At 38.0% G+C, this 21,078-nt stretch overlaps 1 protein-coding gene across 3 annotated transcripts in view; it reads left to right on the top strand.

Moving 5' to 3' along the window:
- Positions 1-21,078, top strand: part of TLE1 (TLE family member 1, transcriptional corepressor) — a 72,404-nt gene that overhangs the window by 23,397 nt on the left and 27,929 nt on the right. For all 3 annotated transcript variants that reach the window (XM_080362717.1, XM_080362716.1, XM_080362715.1), the window contains exons 7-8: positions 16,887-17,091; positions 17,846-17,862. In XM_080362717.1, the coding sequence (XP_080218843.1) occupies positions 16,887-17,091; positions 17,846-17,862 (222 nt within the window). The remainder of the gene's footprint in view (positions 1-16,886; positions 17,092-17,845; positions 17,863-21,078) is intronic.

The following is a 21,078-nucleotide window of genomic DNA, read 5'->3' as shown; positions in this document are numbered from 1 at the left end:
TCACATCTTAGAAACCCACACAATTACATCTGTATTTGTCACAATCTCCTCTGTGCTTTGCTTGTGTAATGAATTACTTTATGAATACCTGATTTGATCTTTGAAATACAGCACATGTACATTTGTGGTATTTGATTAGCAAAGATTAGAGAACTGTATTTCCTGCAGTTTTTTTAAATGAATTACTTCTTTACGATGAAAATGGAATGGAAAACCTTTTTTAATGAACTAGTTTTAAAGAATATTTTATGCAGTAAATGGAAATATGTATTAAAATATATTTTAAAATATTCTTGCCAGACTTAAAATAGCGCTGCTTAGCCAAACCAAATTTTGCTGTCTCAAGCATGTTTTTAAAGTCTGCACAGTGTAGTCTTTTAAAAGCAATAGGATCTACAAGTACCACATGCAATTAACAACTTTTTTGCGGGGGGAAGAAGGGGAAGAGGCTCTTTGGAAGCAGGAGTAGAACTTTCCTTTTGAACCTTTTGAATTAGTTTTTTAAATTATCTAAGAATCAGTGGAAGAGATACTTTCCTGTGTCTTCTGAAAGACTTCTGAGTGATACCATACAAGTCCAAAATTGTAAATGAGGAACACATTGGGCACAAAATTTTCAGTGATCTTGCATATACGTAATGCTAAAGTTAGATATATGTCACAGTGATTTTTTTTTTCAGTCTTACATGATCAATAATTATCTTGTGCTGCACAATAAGTTTCATGCTCCGACATATGCTTGATTTTGTTTGAAAGGGATGGTGTGCATCCTGGAAAATCTGAATAGCATAAAATTGGGTTGACAATTCAGTGGACCTTTGCTCCCCATCACTGAGCACACAGCATGTCAAGCCCTCTCCCCAGAGGGGAGGAGACATCAGAAGCTTGTCTGTTCCTACAAGCAGCAGCTGCACCGAGAATGAGCACGGCCCAGTTTTATAGCAGCTGTCAGTATTGTTCAGGGACCTGACTTAGTGTAAAGAACAATGGAAGGGCCATGCTGTTAAAGTTCAGTGGCTTTCAAGATAAGAAAAGAAATAGTAATTTGACGGTTTAGACATCTATTATGAGCATGAAAGATCATGAAACTTCTTTTCAGAATGCAAATAGGCTGGAGCAATCTGTAACAGTAGAGGATGAAATCGAGTAGCCTCTGGCCTCATACTGCTGAGGGTGCACGTGTACAAGCAATTTTGAGGGTAGCAGGAAAGTTTAATTTTCCTAGCTGGTGTTCACTTGCATGGTTTCTCACTCATGATTAGATAAAAGCTGCAGTTTTGTCAGGGTTTGACATTTTTCCCCTCCTTCCTTTCTCTCTTTACATGCCATTGTTTCCTGACACTAGATGATTCAAGTGTTTCCCAGTTGGCTTTCCTGAGTTAGAGCAATTCTGTTGCTGCTGGGCCATATTTGAATTTGGGAAGGGAAAAAAGCCTTTAAATAGTGGGAAAAATGTTGGAAATACAACCAGGTTTTGAACTATATTTATTTTATACTTTTTTCCATTTTCAGTTGAAAAAGTGGAAGCCTATTAGAGGACATACTGAAGATAGGGACTTGTAGTCTCATAAGACCAAGATTTTTCAGAGAATTTACCTACAAAGTCAAAATCCAGGCTTTGGAATTGGTGTATCTTTAGAACGTAAAAAAGAGAATGAAGGAATTTTATGTATAGATATATATATATATATATTTTAAAGTAATACAGTTGGACTCAGTGAGCTTGTAAGCAGTGTTAATCCTCTGTGTTGATTAAAAATTCTTACTTCAGGAAAGAAATGTGGATGATATTTGGTTACCAACAGTCATATCTCTGGCCTTATACTTTTCCTGCATGTTCTTGAAGGCTGTGCCTTCCAGTCATGGGGCAGCAGTGTAGCTAAGCAACTTCTTGCCATTTTTTTTTTAATTGTACCATTTGTTATTTTAAAGTTGAATTAAGTAGCAATTATGCTAGATAAATAATGATCAAAATGGAAACCTTTGACTTAAAAGATAAGTGTACCTGTTAAGTCCTTGGTACTGCTGCAGCTTCAGGCAGTGTCTACATTTACGGTTACAGGAGAATCCAGACTGTGGTATGAAATAATTAGGTAGATTATCATGCGGTGTTTGTTATTGTTGTTTGTGTTGTTTGGTTTTTTTTTTTATTGTTGTTGTGGGGTTTTTTTTGTTTATTTGTTTTGTTTGTTTGTTTATTTGTTAGAGATGTGATCTGCCGTGAAAATCAAAGATACTGAAAGTTCATTCTAGGAAATATAAGGGACAGGTGAACTGGTCTGTCTGGCTGCAAACAATGACAAATTTGTTAATTTACTTTCAAATTAATAAACTAGGTAGTTCTATGAGTAGAATATGCAAATATCTGAATGGGAAGTACAAGCAGCAAACTGGAATATTTTTCAGCATTGCATTTTAGTTGCATGATTTCATTGTACCACTGAGTAGTCAGGTATGTCCTGTTTTGCCTTTTGAGATGGGTTGATAATGATTCTATGAAATTTGTATCTTTTGGATAGACAGTACTCTTGAGACAGATTGAGTTGTAGGCCTCCAAGAGGCCTCTCCACTGTTGCGTGAGGTGATTGGCTAAAGGATTAGCAAGATGTGGGATTATTTTTTTTTCTCTCTTGACTGTGGTTGCCAGCTATCTCTGGGATTGTAGTGTGTGAAGCTTAAGAGGATGAGGTTAACCTCTTGAGGGTTTATTCTTATGAGTGTGTAGTTAATCCCTAGAAAGCCTATAAATAACTAGGCTGTATGTTTCATTATAAAATAGAAATACAGACTAGAGCAAAAATGAATGCAGAATTTAAAGCAAGGGAAAAGCTAAGCAGCTGTAGCATTAGTTTAGATCCTCCTCAGCCATGATCTGCATTATGTCCCGAGGGAGGGGAAATTGCCTGGTTCTTTTAAATTAAATAAAATGAGACATAGTGAGCACGAGACACAGTGTCCTCACTTTTAACATAGGCTAGCTAACCTCAAGTCTAAATTACTAAACTCTGGCAATAGGAACTGTAGTGTGTGGCAACATCCTGGGTTATTCTTCATATTTGTTTTTTAAAATATGTGGAAACCTTAACTACATGCTAGGATTCTGTCACAGCATGAGCTTTTAGAATACAAAGGCTCCAAACTTGTAAACTGAGTTTCAAATGGGTGGCGAAGGTAGATGTTATTCATCTGTGTGGCAATTGGTATTCTCTAAATACCAGTCCCCACACAGCAGTCAGTTTTTTATTCTTAGTGCCACTAAGTCTGAGGAAAAATAGGAAGGTGTTATTGATGTGTATTTGTAGTTTGCCCTAGTAAAAACAGAAAACCTGGGAGAAGGTGTGTAAGATGTGAATTAATAGATCGCGTTGACCAAACTTGGTCTCCCCTTGACCAGCCCTCCTCCCCCAACACACTTATATTCCCTGCACTCTGGACTGATGGGGAAACAGAGGAGCAGCAATGTAGAAGAGGATAGTGTCTACATGAGACAGACATTTCCTGGAGAAGATTATATTCTCAGTCATTCCAAAGAGGGGAAAATAGCATTCAAAAGTTAAATGTAACTGAACTGCAGGCCAGACTTCCCTTTCCTTTAAAGGTTTCATATGTGGGTGGATAGAAAAAGCTAGATCTTGGATCTTGTCCAAAAAGAACAGAAGATGTTTATGTGGCTCTCTCATCTAGACCTAGTATCTGAGCTACAAGTTAAAGGTGAGACCAAGTATATGGATATGAATTTCGGAAGCTAAGCAGCTTTCGCTAAAGGAGTGAAGGAGAGATGTCTGAAAAAAATTCCTGTTGGCTGGAGCTCAAACCTGAAGATATGCAGCTATGAATGCAGAGAGAAGGTAGATTCTGATGAGATGAGTATGCGAGGTACCACTTGCTAAACTACTGTCTACTGAGCAGAAATTGGGGATATGGAATATACATGTTGAATGGTGTAGAGCTGTAAGTTTTTCTGTTTTGCAGCAGGAGAGGGGCACAGGTGGGACCGGTAAGGTTAGAAAAACCTGTGTATTTGGCAATAGTAAACAGAAGACCAGAAAATTAAATGGAGAATGTCTTTTCAGGAATGGCTAAGTAGGTAGAAGCAGAGGAGGTTGATAATGGTGTAAGAAATGATTCCTTCTTTTTATGAACTTCACTCCAAATGGTTCCGTTAAACACATTGGTTTGGAACAAGTAGTTTCAGGGGAATGGAAAGGACTAAAAATGGGTCAAAGTGCTGGAAGAGTACATTTCAAAGCAAGGATTTACAGAAAGTGTGTTCAGTGAACTTTAATAAAGAAAATATGGAAGGGCTACCGGAAAGACAAAATAGGGGTTAGGGATAGGTTTACTTTTGAAGGTGGGTTGAGGTAGAGGAGCTTCAATATGTGTATATAAAAGTCATTGGCACGGAAGAGTAGGTTATTTAATCCCAGAGGATTGTCTCCTCCAGAGGGTGATTCAAAGCACCTCTCTTGATCTAAGTATATATAAGCAGAATAGCTTTCTATGTTTGAAGATAGTTTTTTTTTGTATATTGTCCACTTTTTTTCCCCAAGTTAGCAAGGAAATGAAAGGAGACAGACTGAAGAGATGAGCATACCTTCTTCTTTCTTACAATATGTCTGCTTTGCATTAATACTGGAAATGAGACGTGCGAGGGAATTGGAGTAGGTGAAGAGTCAGTAGGCTGAGATAAAAATATGATGTGACCTTCACTGCTTCTCTTGAAAGAAGTCTGAGATATGCTAGATCTGGAGGAGGGAGGAGTTGGCTGGGAAGAATCAATTGGTTGGCCCAGACAAAGGAGAAACTCAGCTGAGACTGCCCATGAGGTTAAATCAAACGAAGCATGATTGTGGCGTTGTCCTGCAATATGAGTAGGAATAGAGAAAGATGGTGGGAGTTTACATGTTGGATGATGTAGGGCTGTAAGCTGGACTACTTTGTGGTAGGAGAGAAAGGTACAAAAAATGAAGCATACAGATTCAAAAGGAACTGTGGTCTGGTTTTGATAACACTGATGCACTGAGAGGAACTGTCAGTGTGCTGAATGGAGAAAGGGTGAGTCCTGTAGTGTGAACTGCACAGGCAAAATATACCTGTAACTGGGTGATTGTGGCAAAGATGAAGTCAGTGGAGCAGGAAAGTGCAGAGAGATGGGTGAAGAGAAGCTAGAGGAAGATATAGGTAGACACAAATACTGTAAATATTAAACACTGGAAATGTGCAAGAAAACACCAACCCACTGTGGTTTTTCGAGGTTGAAGAGCAAGGCAAACTGTCGAGATAGGGGGCTGTGTAGGAGGACTGAAAGAGAAAGGAGAGAAGCTTGCTTTCCTTGTTAGTGCACAGAGAGAGACTGGCATAGGCATTTGGGATAACTTAAGGAAATACTCACGGCAAAATAAAGACAGTTGGTACAGCAGTTTGCTCTAACTCTTCAAAATGCTGAAGAGTTTGCATCAGCTGCAGGATTCCTGGTATCTGCTGGCCACATTATTTTTCTTTTTTTCAGACTACTTGCTGAACTGCTGAGGCTGCTGTCTTGTATAACACTTAGTTTCCTGAGAATGTCCAGTACTGTTTCTAAAGGTGCTGGCTAACTGTAGCTCTTTAAATTGAATACTGACAAGCAGTAGTATTGAGGTAGTAAAAGCAAAGATTAGCAAAACTGGATTACTCAAATGCATGTTCAGAAGTGATTGTCATTTGGTAGGAAGAAGTCATTAGAATCTATAAGGAATTTCCAAGAAACTGGTCTGTGGTTTGGAACAGTAGATAAAAATAAAAGTAATGTTTTTCTCATGACTTTCGTATTTTTTATTCTTTGATATCTCTGAAATGCTTTTGTAGTTAGTAGTAGCTGGGACAAAAGGGTGACAAATATGATTTAAAATACTGTATTAAACTTATGGATTTTAATTTACCAAAAAGCCTTTCTGTTCTGTAATTACTGTCTTCTGTTTTGCAAGATTTAAACTTCTGTGGACTATAAGAGCCTTGGAGGAAAGTAAATACTTTGAGATAACCATGTGTCAGTAATAAAAACCCCTAGATTAATATCTTTAAGTCATTTCCAAATTGGTGCATGCTTGAACTAGTTAGTTTTGGTGTGTAGATATGAGGTTAAAAGGTGGGTAATAGCAGGAAGTTAGAGTTGCCTTAGAAGAAAAATGTGCTTATGGTTCCCACAAACCAAAAGCAGTGTGTGTAGGCAGCTTCATTATAGAGACTTAAGACTTGCTTCTGAGTTTCCAGAGAAAGCCATATGTACTTGTCTAAAATGTAAGAAAAGCATTGTTCACAAACTGACTTAACCTGACAGTGATCAGAAGAACGTAACTGGCTTCAGAAAACCAGCCTTTGTCATGTCTGGACCAAGAGAATTTAAGGTCATCTTCTGTGATTTTGAATTTGTTACTTTCCTTCAGAATCTGGGAAATCCTTTGGTGAAAACATTTTCCTCTGCAAGGATCAGTTTTGCCATTTTCACTGACTCTACCACTCCCTCCTACCTTCTGACATCTGTCCTTTATAAAGGCTTCTCTGGTTCCTCCATTGTTGCAGAGTCTCTTTCCTCCAGTGTGACTTCAACTTTGCTGTTTGTCCCTTATTTCTTCAGTATTTAGCCCAAGGGAAATAAAAAGAACATTATTTAACCCACGGAAAAAAAGTACCATTATTAATACGAGGACCCTTAGAACTTATTCCTCTGACTTGTTTCTATCTCCTTTATTTGCCAGAGACTGTGAGAGAAGGGAGTTGTTCTCATAGCAGACCTGTAATACATAATTTTAGAAGAACAGCTCTCTGTGAAAAAGTTATATATACAAAAACACAGAAGAACTTTTATATTTTTATATAGAAGCATAAGCAATATATAGCAATATGTAATATATACAGAATAACATGTATAATATATAACGTAGTATATGTAGCATATAACAATATATTACTGATATGATATAAACTATATAATTGTGTAAATATGATATAGAAAATGTTGTGTGTATATATAGAAGGTTATGCTAGCAAAAGGCCTTCTGTAGTTCGTGGGCTGCTTGTTGTGTTGCCAGCATAGCTGCTGACAGAAACACTAGCTGTGCGTCAATGGGTCTGTACATGGTACAACCTACTAAGTTTTAGGTCGACTTACAGTGCCTAAAAGCATGGAGGAGGGAAGAAACCCCTTTTCTGTTGGCAAAAAACCTTTATGTGAACACATCCACACTAGTGGACTGCTAATGCACCTTGGAGAGAAGATGTTGCTGAACTGGAAGAATTCCGTGTGCTGGCGATGTCCGGTGTCCTGGCTGCAGGGCTCTGCTGGCGCGGGACAATCTGTGGCGGCTCTGCAGCGTAGCTGGGCTGCAAGTGCAGATCTGCTCTTGTGAAAGTGCCAGTCATGCTGACAGTACTCTGTAATTATTCCCTCTGTGTCAATAGGATGTTAAAAATCTTGCCATTTAACAATTATCACTAAACTGTTGTTAATTGCTGATCACTTTAGTGGATAAAAGGCTGATATGCTCATTCACTGGGTGCGGTCTCATCGCTTCGGTAGGGTCACCCACATCTGGCATTACTGTTTACAAGAGTGAGCTTTTTGAAGAGCGAGCCCTGAAGTGTAATAACTGTCTTTCTAATTCTGGTGCCTGGGTTTGCCCTCCAAAGTGCTGGAAGGGCAGAGCAAACTGGCTGTTCAATGTGAAACAGAAAGGAACAGCAATGATCAGAGCTGGTGCTCAGCGTAGTGTTAAGGAAAAGATAGAGTGCTTCTTTCCTTCTTGCAGTCTGTATGTCTGCAGTCTATAATGGTGAGGTGACCACTAATCAATTGTTAATAAGCTACCGTTTGAAATTAAATTTGCTGTTTGCATTATGTCGGGGAGTACTGAAGAACTTGTTTCCTAGTTTTATAGGTATAAACCTACCTACAGTATTAATATCTATGTTATTCAGTGGAAGTACTGTGTGTGTACTTATAGGTACCGGCAGGTACTGGCTATGTAATTTGACTTGATAGCAACCTAAGCCTTTCTCATGTTGAGAGATTTCATTTTCTGTGTTAAAAAAAAAATTCTTATGGAATACAGAACACATTCTGAAATACAAGCTAGAGAAGTGTTAAGTATTTCTATGTCTTATAAGGATTTTAAGGAGCTCCCAGGAAAACTTTCCTGTTGTAAGGAAAATTGAATTGAAGAGTTTTGGTAGGAAAAAGCTGGCTTTGGTATAATTGCTTTGACCCTTCTTGGCAATCTCAGTTGCCCTCTGTGGGCAATTTGGAGGTTACCCATGTATATCAGTGGTTTGCTGGCCCCATGTCAAAATGCCTTCTTTTCCTGTGTTGTGTTTTTTTCTATTGGATCTTTTTTTTTCACTTGAACTATGCCAATCAAAAAATACTTATTTTTGTTACAGAAAAGTTAATGTGGAAGCTTCATTACTGTAATTAGGTTTTATTTTCTTTCTTTAGATAGAGAATGACTTTTAGCCTTATAGAGCAAGTATATGGAGAATTATTCTAGTAAGTGTTTATGCTAACCTTCCTTACTTTAGCAAGATTAAAGAACATAGTTTCATCTCTAATGCAAGGAGAAAAATACCACAACAAACCAGATTCTGGAGCTGGCCAGGTTGAGTATTCTATGGCAAAACTGTGTAGCATAAATCTGTAGCAGAAATACGTTTTACAGTGAGACAAATATGCATCAGTGTAAAAGTATAGTGAGAGCACCAGTGCATTAAGTGGTCTTTTTAATCTTCATGACCTAGTTGAAATCAATATTGCTTTTCATATTTTGTGTTTTCCGAAGAACAAAGAGACAAGACTTGATTCCTGAAGGAGGATTGCATAGCAGAGGACTGAAAATGGTTTCTGAAAATGAGGGAAATAACACAGGGAGGAAGGAATCAAGTGACCAAATAGAAAAAAGGGTGAAGAAAGGAAAACAGATAAGACTCTAATTGAGAACCATGGAGTTCGTGTTGTTTTGCAGTAGCTTCATGGAGTACTTTGGACATTCTGAGCGTCCTTTTTTTTTGTTGTGGTTTTTTTTTTTTTTTCTGTTTTGTTTCTTTTATTGTTTGGGTGAGTTTTTTGGTGGTTTTTTTTTTGGCTTTTTTTGTTTGTTTGTTTTGTTTTCTTATTAGGTAAAGGGCTTAGTTTGTTAGTGTGCTTATAATCTCTATATCAGCAAAGCAGTGAAATAAAACTTCTCACCCTTATTTCACTTACCTTAGAGATGAAGCTAATTTGTGAGAAGAGGACTGCCTGAGGATTGTGTAAGGGGAGAAACTGCTTTTATCCCAATATAGCATCAGTTTTCTGGTTTATGTGAGGCAATTTATGCAACCCCTTACTGCTTCAAAAAAGTTGATGTGCAATTGAGGCTTATTAGGATGGCTTGTGTTGTTTGAAAAAATGGGAAAAGGAACTGTGGAAAAACTTTGAAGAGGCTTCTGTTCAGAAATTTAACATTAGTTTAAAACAGATTCCAATAGTAGAAAATAATAACAAAGAACAAACTTAACTTTTTCATCTTCTTTCTGAATATGATATTTGGTTTCTCATATCTGTTCTCTACACTGAGACCCACAGGTGCCATCCTATGCATCTTCTGTAATAAAGCATGAAAGAAAGGAATGTTTTTTTTTCCCATGAGTCAGTTGGGTATTTAACCATGCCACTGCCACACAAATTTTATATGTTTGATATATATGGCTTTGAATAGCTTTTGCCCATATTGTCCTGTGGGCTTCAGTCTTCGTAGTACAATGACATTTCACATGGTTTAGAGATGGAAGAGGCTTGCCTAAGACTTTCTTCTGCACCCAAGGCACTGTGGCTTGTTCACATAATAGATAGTTTTCAGATAACTTTAACAAAGCTACAAAGGCTTCATTCTTGGCTCGCTAGCTGGAGATGCTTGTTTACTGTGATATAATGTAGCTTCCTATCTGTTAGAAAACTGAATATTTAGAAGAGGAAGTAAGGAAACCAAATGAACCAAAATAAATGCGTATGTTTCAAAGGAATTCAGTAGAAAATTAAGGAATGATAGCAGTAGCTGACTCATTTTTCTAAAACATGTTTAAATGGGGAGAAAACAGTAAGCAATAAGAACTGCAGAATCACAGAATGCCTGAGGTTAGATGCGATCCCTGGAGGTCATTGAGTCAGCCCCACTGCTCAAGTGGGACCACTTCAAGCCAGTTATGCAGGACTGTGTCCATACGGATTTGAGTAACTTCAAGATGGAGACTCCACAACCTCCCTGGGCAACCTGTGCCAGTGCTTAGTCACCATCACAGTGTAAAAAAAAAAAAAAAAAAAAAAAAAAAAAAATAAAAATAAAAAAAAATCTTTATGTTCAGGAGGCCTCCAGTATTTCAGTTTGTGATTGTTGCCTCTTGCCCTGTTACTCAGAACCATTGAAAAGAGCTTGCTTCTGTCTTCTTTCCACCCTCCCTTTAGGTATTTATATACATTGGTAAGATCCCTCCTGAGCCTTCTGTGTGCTAAGCAGTCACAGTTCTTTCAGCCTGTCCTCATATGTGAGGTATTCCAATCCCTTAATCACCTTTTTGGCCTATTGTTGGATGCTATCCAGTATGTCTATGTCTCTCTTGTACTGGGAGGCGCACAACTGGACAGAGTATTCCAAGTGTGGCCACAGCAGTGATGAGTAGAGGGAAACCTGCTAGCAGTACTTTGTCTAACGCTGCCTAGGATGCCATTTATCTGCATTGTCACAAGGGCACAATGCTGGCTCACGTTCAAGTTGGTGTCTACCAGGACTACTGGGTACTTTTTGTCAAAGCTGCGTTTTAGCTGGGTGGCCCCCAGCATATGTTGGTGCATGGGTTCATTCTTCCTGAGGTACAGGACTTTGCACTTCCCATTGTTGAACTTCACAAGATTCTTGTCAGTCCATTCTTCCAGTCTGTTGAGGTCCCTGTGAATGGTGGCACAGCCCTCTGGTCTATCAGGCACTCCTCGCAGTTTTGTGTCATCAGCAAATGAAAGCAAATTTGAACTTTAGTTTTGCAGCTTAGTTTTGCAGATTGCTGCTACAGTACTGGAGATTAGGGTTCAAATAGATCAGAAGGAAATGTCTTGCAGGGACTGCTTTATGATTAGTTAGTATTATATAATGGTGATATTATCAAGGAAGAAGAAATATTCAAAAGTAATGAAGAAGAAACTCAGCTTCTGCTGGTGACGCAAAGTTTGAAAGTGGAGTAATGAGCAACCCATATTGGGTAGCTCCATACGTCAGTCTGTTCATCTGTCATAAAATCATAGAATGGTTGGATTGGAGGAGACCTTCAAAGATCAAGCCCAACCCCCCTGCTATGAGCTGGGACATCTTTCACTAGATCAAGTTGTGCAAAGCCCCAGCCAGTTTGATCTTGAACACTTGCAGGGATGGGGCATTTACAACTTCTCTGGGCAACCTGTTCCAGTGCCTCACCACACTCACTGTAAAAATTTTCTTCTTGATGTCCAATCTGAACCTATCCTTTTCAGTTTAAAGCCATTGACCCTTGTCCTGTCACTACAGGCTGTGTGCTAAGAAGTCTTTCATCTTTCTTATAGGCCCATTTTATATACTGAAAGGCTGCAATAAGGTGCCCCTGGAGCCTTCCCTAGACCGCAGAGCTAGATGTAATACTCCAGGTGGCATCTCATGACAGCGGAGAAGGGGGAGAATACACCCCTCAACCTGCTGGCCATGCTGGTTTGATGCAGCCCAGAAAATGACTGGCTTTCTGGGATGCAAGTGCACATTCCCAACTCACATCCAGGTTTTTATCTATCAATACCCCCAAGTTTTTTTCTGCAGGCTTCTTCTCAATACATTCATCCTGCAGTCTGTATTGGTACTGGGGATTGCCCTGACGCAGGTGCACTTGGCCTTGTTGAACCTCATGAGATTTGCATGGGTCTACTCCTCAGGCCTGTTAAGGTCCCTCTGGACATCATCACATCCCTCAGATGAATCAACTGCACTACTCAGCTTGCTGTCACTTGTAAGCTTGCTGAGGGTGCACTCAATCCCATTAGCTATGTCCTTGATGAAGATATGGAATAGTGTTAGTCCTACTATGGATCCTTGAGGGGCACCACTAGTTATTGCTTTCCAGGGGGATGTTGCACCATTGACTCTTCGGATTGAGTCTCACTGACTCCTTGGATGAAGTCATCCAGCCAGTTTCTCACTTGTCTAACAATCCACCCATCAACCCCATATCTTTCCAATTAAGTAGCAGGAATGTTGTGAGGGACCATGTCAAAGGTCTTCCAGAAGTCTACGTAGATGACGTCTGTGGCTCTTGCCCTGTCTGCTGGTGCAGTCACTCCACTGTAGAAGAATGTGGATGTATTCTTAAGGGATGTTGGTTGTTGTCCTGCAATATGTTCTTCCCTGCAGGTGAAATACTCTTTGGAAAAGTACCTACAAACCTAAATGCAAGTATTAATTAATGACTTAGACTGTCTAGTTAGAGTTTACTCCTGCAAGATTCTACTGTGAGGTTGTGCACTCTTTTGGAATGAGAGAGAAGACTGGATCCCATAGGAGTGTTACCTTGAATAATTTCTTTTTTTTTTTTTTTTTTTTTAAGGTTATATTTGCAATGTAACCTTGCAGTTTTAAGAATCTTTCTAAAGAGGGAGGGAGAAGGTTACTGCTTGGTCAGCTAGCTGTTTGTGCTCAGAAAGTGACCTTTATGTGTTCATTGGCCATAGATGCATGGTACAGGCTCTCATTTCCTTACTTAAGCAAGCAAATAAAAAACCTGAAGATTTCCCTTTTGGAAGGAAGAGAATATGGCCATAAAATTGTACACAGTAATACATACTTTCCCTTCATATCCTTCTGCCTGCTTGAATTTAACAAAATCTAATTTCTTTGACTTTACAGAAGTCAACATGAAATAATGCCCTTTACATTTTAGGTCTCTAAATGACTCTTGTGCTTGCCAGTTACTTTTCTCAAAACACCTCTGTGGAGCTTTAGGGAATCTGTTGATAGTATTAGTGGTGCTAGCGCTGATAGGGATTTGAAAACTTTCCTACTCTTTGGTGTTAATTTAGGAGGGCACAGGAGAAGACAGCTGCTGTGATTTGGGACCAGGTATAAACTTTTTTTTCACCATTCACGTACAATTACATCTGAATTCTTAATTCAGCACTTTTCAACAGATACTGAATAGCACATCACACATCTGTTTAAGAACAAAACATTACTCTAGCCTTTTAAAGCTAGGAATTCAAAACTAGATTTTTAAAGTAAATCATAGGTGTTTGTGACATCAACAGAGCTACTTTAAGGTGGGAAGTGTGATTGTAGGAGATCATGCTCTATCTTGATAAGGAAGGAGCCCAAAGAGACGTGTCATTGTTTATGTATAGTAAGTCTTTGAGAAGCAGATTTTCTAACCGTGTCTCTGGAATTCTATGGCAGAGATTAAAAATTAATTATAGAGCTCTTTGTAGCTGGAACCTGCCTGTAATGTTGGAGGTAAAAAAAACATATTGCCTTTAAAATTTTTAGCAGGTGCTTCCTCAGACCAGCAGGTGCTGTGCTTTTCATATGTGGATTTTTGGGTCTTTGCAATCTGGTTAGGGGGATATTGGTTTAAAAAAAAAAAAAAAAGCCAGTAAACCATGCATCTAGATAGTAAAGTAAGCTGTCTGCCATTCCTTTTCTCCCTTTGAAAATATGAAGAACTTCTGTTCTGCAACAAAATGGTGGGTGAACTACTGATGCTTTTAAAATCAATGCTGTGGCTAATTATCTCAGTGCAGTCACTTAAGTATGCATCACTGCACTCTCCTCTACCTTCCCACTTCTCTCTGAAAGTGGACACAGCCTTTGCTCTGCAAGTAATGGTAATAATTGGTAGTAAGACAGACCTGTTACTCATCCTTTTTTGAGCATATTTCTTATGGCAGGTGTCTGGTTTTTAATTAAGTGCTAATGAACATGCCTAGTAGACCATGGTACTGCTGCCAGCTTATTCCGTTTTATATCTCACTGCTGCTAAGCTCTTAAAAGGTGACAGAGCAAGCATTAGTGTCTTTGAAGTGACGGGAAAGTGATTATATGCATAGCATAATTGTTTCTAGGATCTACTATGGCAAATGTCTAGTTACTAAATACATCTGCTGAGCACTGCTGTTATCCATCTCCCTGGTTTTTAGCTTCTTCCTTTGTGTGCAGCACATTTTCCTTTCTCCCCTTCTATGAAGAGAATACAATATACTTTTAACAATTCTAATTTTTTAAATGAAAAAAGCAAGAACTTCCAGAAAGGATCATCTTTATCTATATGTTAGGGAGAACTTTAAACCTATTATGGATAGGTAATATATAAACAATAAATCGATATACTTTGGTCTTAAACAGCAGTGAGCCTCACATAATAAACATTGAACTACCATATACCTTTGTTGGCATAAAGGACCATGATCAAGTTTTCAGTCTTTAACATAGCTCAATATTTAAGCGTTTTAGGGTACCATTTTCCTGTGTTACCCTCAGTAACCATTTTGCAAAGTTTCTAAGGGATAATGCAGAGTGATGCATTTCTACTTGCAGCTCTTTTATTCCATTCCACACCTTACTGTGGGCATTACTTTCCACCACTTGTACGCACTTGCACCGCAGAAACAAGACCTAGCCCTTCTTGCCACATGCTCTCCGCTTTGGAATCTGTTAGAGGGGATTACTGTGCCCATGTGATAGTAGCAGCATGGAGACAAATAAGGCAAATGCCATGCATGTGGTACAGTACTGCTGATGCGTGTTGTCTCACAGTTGAAGTGCAGATTACTGACTTGGTTTAGATGGCCAATGAGGAAGGAAACTACTAAGGTACCATCTCCCTGACAGAGTCTGCCAAAACATTCAGGTTATCTTCTGGTTTGAGGAAACATACTGGAAACTACTGAAGTCTTGATAAAGTCTGTGAAAAGAGAGATGTCCTCTTGTTCTTTAGAGGCTGGATAAAAAACAAAAACAAAAAACCCAACACCCACAAAAAACACCTTTACTGAGAGTTCTTCAGTTAAATGAACTTTCATTGGCAATAGCTGCTTGATTTTGTAGAAGTTCCTGGTACATACTGTGAGAAATATTTTGTAAAATTGAGGCCTTAGAGAAGTCACTAAACAGTCTTGTATTTCAAAAATAAGTAAATGATGGCTGCTTTACAGTTGGGACAGCAGAAAAGGGAAATATTAGCAGGTCCAGTCCAGAGTTTTTCAATGTCAGACACTCGTGTCTACGTAAATTTATAAACAGCTCAAGGCATGTCTTGGCATGTGATGAGGAGAAGTAAAAGTGTAGGGGCACAGTAATTATCTAAATAGTAATAAATTAAGTTATTCATATACCAGTAGATGTTATGCAGGTATTGTTGACAGTTTGTCTTGAAGAGTTTTGGGGCCTATGGAAGCAGATAAAATATTTTTGATTATTTCAAGTTGAGCTACTTTGGAGTAATTTGTGAAATATTGTGAGCTTTGGTCTAGGTGTGATTTCAATAGCTGTCAGCAGTACTGTAACAATTTTGCCTGCTCTTACAGGATGACTGGTATTCACCAGGTCAAACTCTCATGTCTAACTGAGCTCATCCTGTTCAGGCATTTGCTTGTCTGTCTTCTCTTTGATCCTGTGAATTGAGTGGTACTTTAGATTTTTTCATGGTGCCTACCTTCAGCAGAGAGATGATGGAGCATGGCCAAAGTGGAGAGGTTTGTTCTGTCTTCTGTTAATATACCCAGGCACAGGAAAGCAGGAAAGAGGCAGAAAATTTGTTTACCTGTAGCAGACTAAAGGGGAGCTATGACTAAGCTAAAGATGGTTTTGGAGCATAATTTTCGAAATAAATCTGACTTAGCATGTTGGAAAAATCCAATGGTTACCTGAACTTGGAAAAGAACTTTAACTAGAAAATATCTCAGTATTTAAACTCTGAGGAAGTCCTTCCATTAGAAGGACTCTGTTTCTAAAATTGCTTATAGGTTATTTTGCCAGATTGGTTACAGTGTTATATGTTCATTCATTATGACACTGATCTTGCAAGCTGCTTTTGAAACAGATGGAGGTATTTTAATTCATTAATATCATGTTTCTTGTTGGGGATTCCATGACTTTATTTATGCTATGTGGAATACCTGGATTTTAAGCTCAAAGTTGTTTCCTAAACACAGTGTTAGCTAAAGATTTTTCTTTTTTTAAGCTTAGCTAGAACAAAATATAAATTTAACTACACTAAATATGAAATTGAACGGTGTAATTTGATTATTTTTTTTTAATATTCAAAGTAGAAACCTACTTACTGTTTCTAAATTGGGGGAAGAGAAGGGGCAGACTTTAAATCAGTCTTGCCAGTGAAACTTGGTTTTTTTACCAGAGCACTGATACTTCTTTCTATAGAGAGGGAAGGGTATATGGGCCTTCTGTCGCTGCTGTTTGTCACCCATGGTGCTGTAGCAGGCATTAGCTGCCCAGAACAACCTACAGTAGTTGAATGAGTTCCTTGGACTGAAGAACAAGTATACAGCTAAACTTTTTTGGCTTATGGGGCATGAGCAGAGCAGTCCACATCCAGCATGATTTAATGCTGTCCCTGCACATTGCAGGGGCATTGGACTAGATGACCTTTGAAGATTCCTTCCAAGCCAAACTATTCCATAATTCTGTGATTCTAATACAGGGTGTGTAGTGTGGTGGGACAAATAGAAGAGGCTAGATTTAAAACAAATTAAAAAATCCACTGTTGATTCTCAGTAATTAACCAAATTTCTCCTGTTTCCTTCCCAAACTGTGTGGTCTGCATTGTTCTTCTTGGGATTATGATACTACTGGGAACAGCAGCAGCAGTTGCAGGCTCAACATCTCTCCCATGGCCATGGACCTCCAGTGCCTCTAACACCACATCCATCAGGACTTCAGCCTCCAGGAATCCCTCCACTCGGAAGCAGCGCTGGCCTTCTTGCCCTTTCTAGTGCTTTGGGTGGGCAGTCTCACTTGGCAATAAAAGATGACAAGAAGCATCACGATGCAGAACACCACAGAGGTGAGAGGCATGGCAGGCCTGATTAGGACATTGTCAGATTTGCACATTGCTGCAAATCATGTGCATCTCTAAAGAAATCAAGTTATATAAAATGAGAAAAAAACAAAACCAAACTGTTGGCAAACTTAAAAATGTCTGCATATATACCACTGAAGCAAAATTCAGCTTTGAAGCTTTCAGTATTTTAAAAGGGGATCTCTAGGTGTCACCTGCTCTATAATTCACAAGGCATGTTGACATCCTAGTAAATACTTAGTTGTAGCACAAGTGGCCTGCACCGTATTGTGGAAAACAGTTTAATTGCATAATGGGTAACTTTTGCAAAAAAGTCATGTTGTTAAATGGGTGGGTGGGAAGTTAGGGGGAACAAGAAATTAAATTTTGAAGTGAATGTGTTCAAACAGAAGATTTAGATAATTGCATCTGTTACTTTAGTTTCATAGGCTTAAAATCTAGTACGCAATTAAATATTGGGCAAAATTGCACTTGACTAATTTTTGAAAAGAAAGTAATTTATTCTGTCATGAAATACAACTAGGCTTTGTGTATGGTTAAACTGTAAATCATGTTTACAAAATACTGTAATTTTCAGGAAATCACTGTATTAGGAATGTGCAATGACTTATATAAATAAAAGCCATTTTAAAACTGTTTGCGGCTTGTGTTCTAATTTTTTCCCCCCTTTTTTATTTCTGTTCTTGCCTCTGTGTCTGAACGGGCATGTCTGTGCATTTCTTGGTTACTGCGGGAGCAGACAGAGAGCCGGGCACAGTAAGTACCAACATTCCTGCTAATGTTTCCCCTTCTGTATAATGTAATAATCAGACATTGCACTGCTTGTCTGTTTTGTCTTCCTTTTAGTTAGTTTCATGATACTGGGCATAGGTGTTCTCTGTTAAGATAGCTCTTGATTTATGCAGAACACCAAGTCATTTGTTTGTGGGACTGTATGAATTGGATTTGTTTCTGGGCAGAATGATTATGGGGAAGCTTGAACTTTAGTTTACATATTTAGGGTGTAAGGGAAGCTGCAAATCAAACAGAATGTTGACTGGAAATTAAAGTGTAATGTCATTAGTCAGAGTTAAAATTTTTTCCTGTAGGTTTTTCAGGAGTTACAGTTGTGAAACAGGTGAGAAATTTAAAATTCATGTGTCATGATGGTGTTTGGCCCTAGAAGTTTCTTTGATGGAATCTCCTTAAGCCCTACAAATGTGTTTACTGCTTAATTTGTGCCTCAGGTATAACTTCCTTAGCAATACTTTTTTTCCTTTTAGACGTAAGCTGTAATAGAATTGGTCTAAGACAATCTTATCTGAAAACCAGTCAAGCACTACTTTGTTACAGCTTTCTTATACTGTTGTGTTTTGAGTGATATTGCTATATTAATCTGTTGGAGATGGACTGGTGAAGCTTTCACATCATTTCAAGTAACAAAACTAATGCTATTTGTTGATGCTGGAGGTGAATTTGAGCTCTGTTTTGTTTCCTTTTCTCAATTAGAAAATAACTAGGAGAAGTTATTTGACAGATACCTTTATGGTACTAAACTTCTGATTTTTCTGGCTGCTCTTTTTTTTGTTTTGTTTTGGTTTTTTTGTTTTTAGTTTTTTGTACTAGGGCTTGACAGTTATTTACTGGAAACAATCTACATATCTTTTGCAGCAAACTTTTTTGTTTCTAGATTACTAAGCAAGAAGGATTCATTTCTGCTTGCCTAATGTTATTAATGACAGTGTAGCTGTGGAAATAATTTTAGGCTGGGTTTTCCTGAAGCTTCAGAGTTCTTAAGGATGTATTTCTTTGAGTGGGACATATTTATTTGAGTAGTATGTATTTCTTTGAGTGGTGTTAGTCAACTGCAGGATTCTCATCAAGTTATCTTAAGAGCTAAGGAAGGAGGATTGCAGTCCATGTGTATGGACACACACACTCGTGGACATGTGGGAGTGATGACTTGGTGATTTGATGTGGTTGTTAAGTTTCCTGGCCTTGCCCTCTTCCCATCCTTACTTGCCCCTGTCCATCATGTACTTTCCTGAAGGGTTTTTGGGTTAAAATCAAATGTTTCACAGTATTGTGAGATTTGGACTCTGAACTCATCTTGTAGCTGACAATAGTTCTTGCATATGGCAGGAGAACTGTCAAAAAATAAATCTGGCTTTTATGTTGTGGGAAATTTGCAAGATCACTTGCTTAGTTTACTGCATATGTCAGTTTTATTTAATTAAACTACATAAAACTGTCACTGGAGTCACTTCTATCTCCATATGTGTGAGTCATGATTTCTTGGTTATTATCTGTAGTCGGAAACACAGGATAAAAAAGCCTAAGTAACCTTTAAACAATCTGAGACTTTATTTCATAAGATAACTTTGCTGTATGGATATATCAAGTTCAGCTTACTACACTGTGGTGTCCGTAGTTTCTGTTTGATCCCCATGGAGAATAATGCTTTGTAATTAAATTAAACTTTACTAGCTGACTACAGGTGAACTTGAATTTGAACTTAAACTTTTTTGAATACCGTGTTACATTAGAATCTTGGCTTAGCAGTAAATGGTGTCTTCAGTGAAAGAATCATAATTTCAGTGACAGTTCAAATTTGTGGCTAAAATGAGCAGCTGGGAATGTTTTAGTCTTTGAACTTCTCTAATTCTCTTATTTTTAATGGATTCCTTTTTAATATAAAATACATTTTTAGGGATAGTATAAAATTGGTCACAAGTACACAAGCATACCAGCAGGTCTATTTAAGTTTTACATATGGTTTCAACTGAGCAGTAAGTTCTTACTTTGCAAATTACTTTATAACTCCTGGGTCACCAAGATAAGATCAATTTGATTTTCAAAGTAACGTATTAGTGTAATTGTGCTGCTAGAGATCCTCACAAAGGCTTGCTTTCATCATCCATGACTGCAAAACCTGTAGTTGTCTGTCAGTTATCTAAATTATTCATTTTTGATATTACTGTGCAGTTCTACAGTATGTTTTCCATCACATATGTTTAGAGTGACCTTCAACTGTCATCAGTAGAAGCTGACAGCTTTAAATGTGTAAGTTTGAAATGTTACAATTTAGCGCTTACCTATTTGGTTTTAAAGTGAGGGGTTTTTTACATAACTTTGAGTTAAACTACATTGTGGCATATTGATAGAGCATATTGTTTTTTAAATAAGATTTGGTTTTATTTTTTTTTTTTGAAGTCTCCTTAGGCAAATAAGCAGTCATGAGCTTTTATGTATCATGTCTTTAGAAATACTTAATAATGCAGTGAGATTCATGTATTTACAATTGAATATAAAGATGTAGTGGTTTCATTATTCTTGATTGTGATCAGTGACCATTTTTCTTTCACTTTATGTAAATGGCAAGGGCTACATTTTTTTTTCTATATTGCTTAAAGTTTTGGGAAGTAAAATGAAAATAAGTTATTTGCAAATGCATGTTTATGTAATATATAACCTTTGAGTTGTTAATAATAGCATACTTCATACATGAACTGCTAAAATTATTTGGTCAAAATTAAATTACAGGACTACGTAGGTAATGGCAGGTGGGTTTTGGCTGATGTATCTCTGACCATTCAAAACTGGGTCATGTTATTGTGGGAAGACAGGCATCCCTACTGTTGTGACATAGTCTGGCTGCAGGTAATGATGCCAGGTGAAGTAAGCAAATTTTGCAACTGAAGATTAATAAAGATTTGGGAGACATCAGTGGAAAAGAACTTTGATGTCTGCATTTTTTTCTCTAGGGAACATACTGGCAACATTTCTCAAACTCATCTTAGATGTTCATTTATTGCTTGTCTTCCCACTGTTCTGGTATGCTGTTTGGACAGAATCAAAATGCAAATGTTCTGAAGCGCTCTGTTGTACCAGTAATAATTTGTAGACAGTGAAATCTGACTTGCAGTTTACATTAAAGCTGATGTTTGTCTTTTGTCCTCACGAAAACACTGAACTTGTTTTCTAAGACTTACG

The sequence above is a fragment of the Nesoenas mayeri genome (assembly GCF_963082525.1).
Source record: "Nesoenas mayeri genome assembly, chromosome: Z".
Lineage (NCBI taxonomy): Eukaryota > Metazoa > Chordata > Aves > Columbiformes > Columbidae > Nesoenas > Nesoenas mayeri.
Note: the sequence above shows the minus strand (reverse complement) of the source record. Positions and strands in the feature narration are given on the sequence as shown.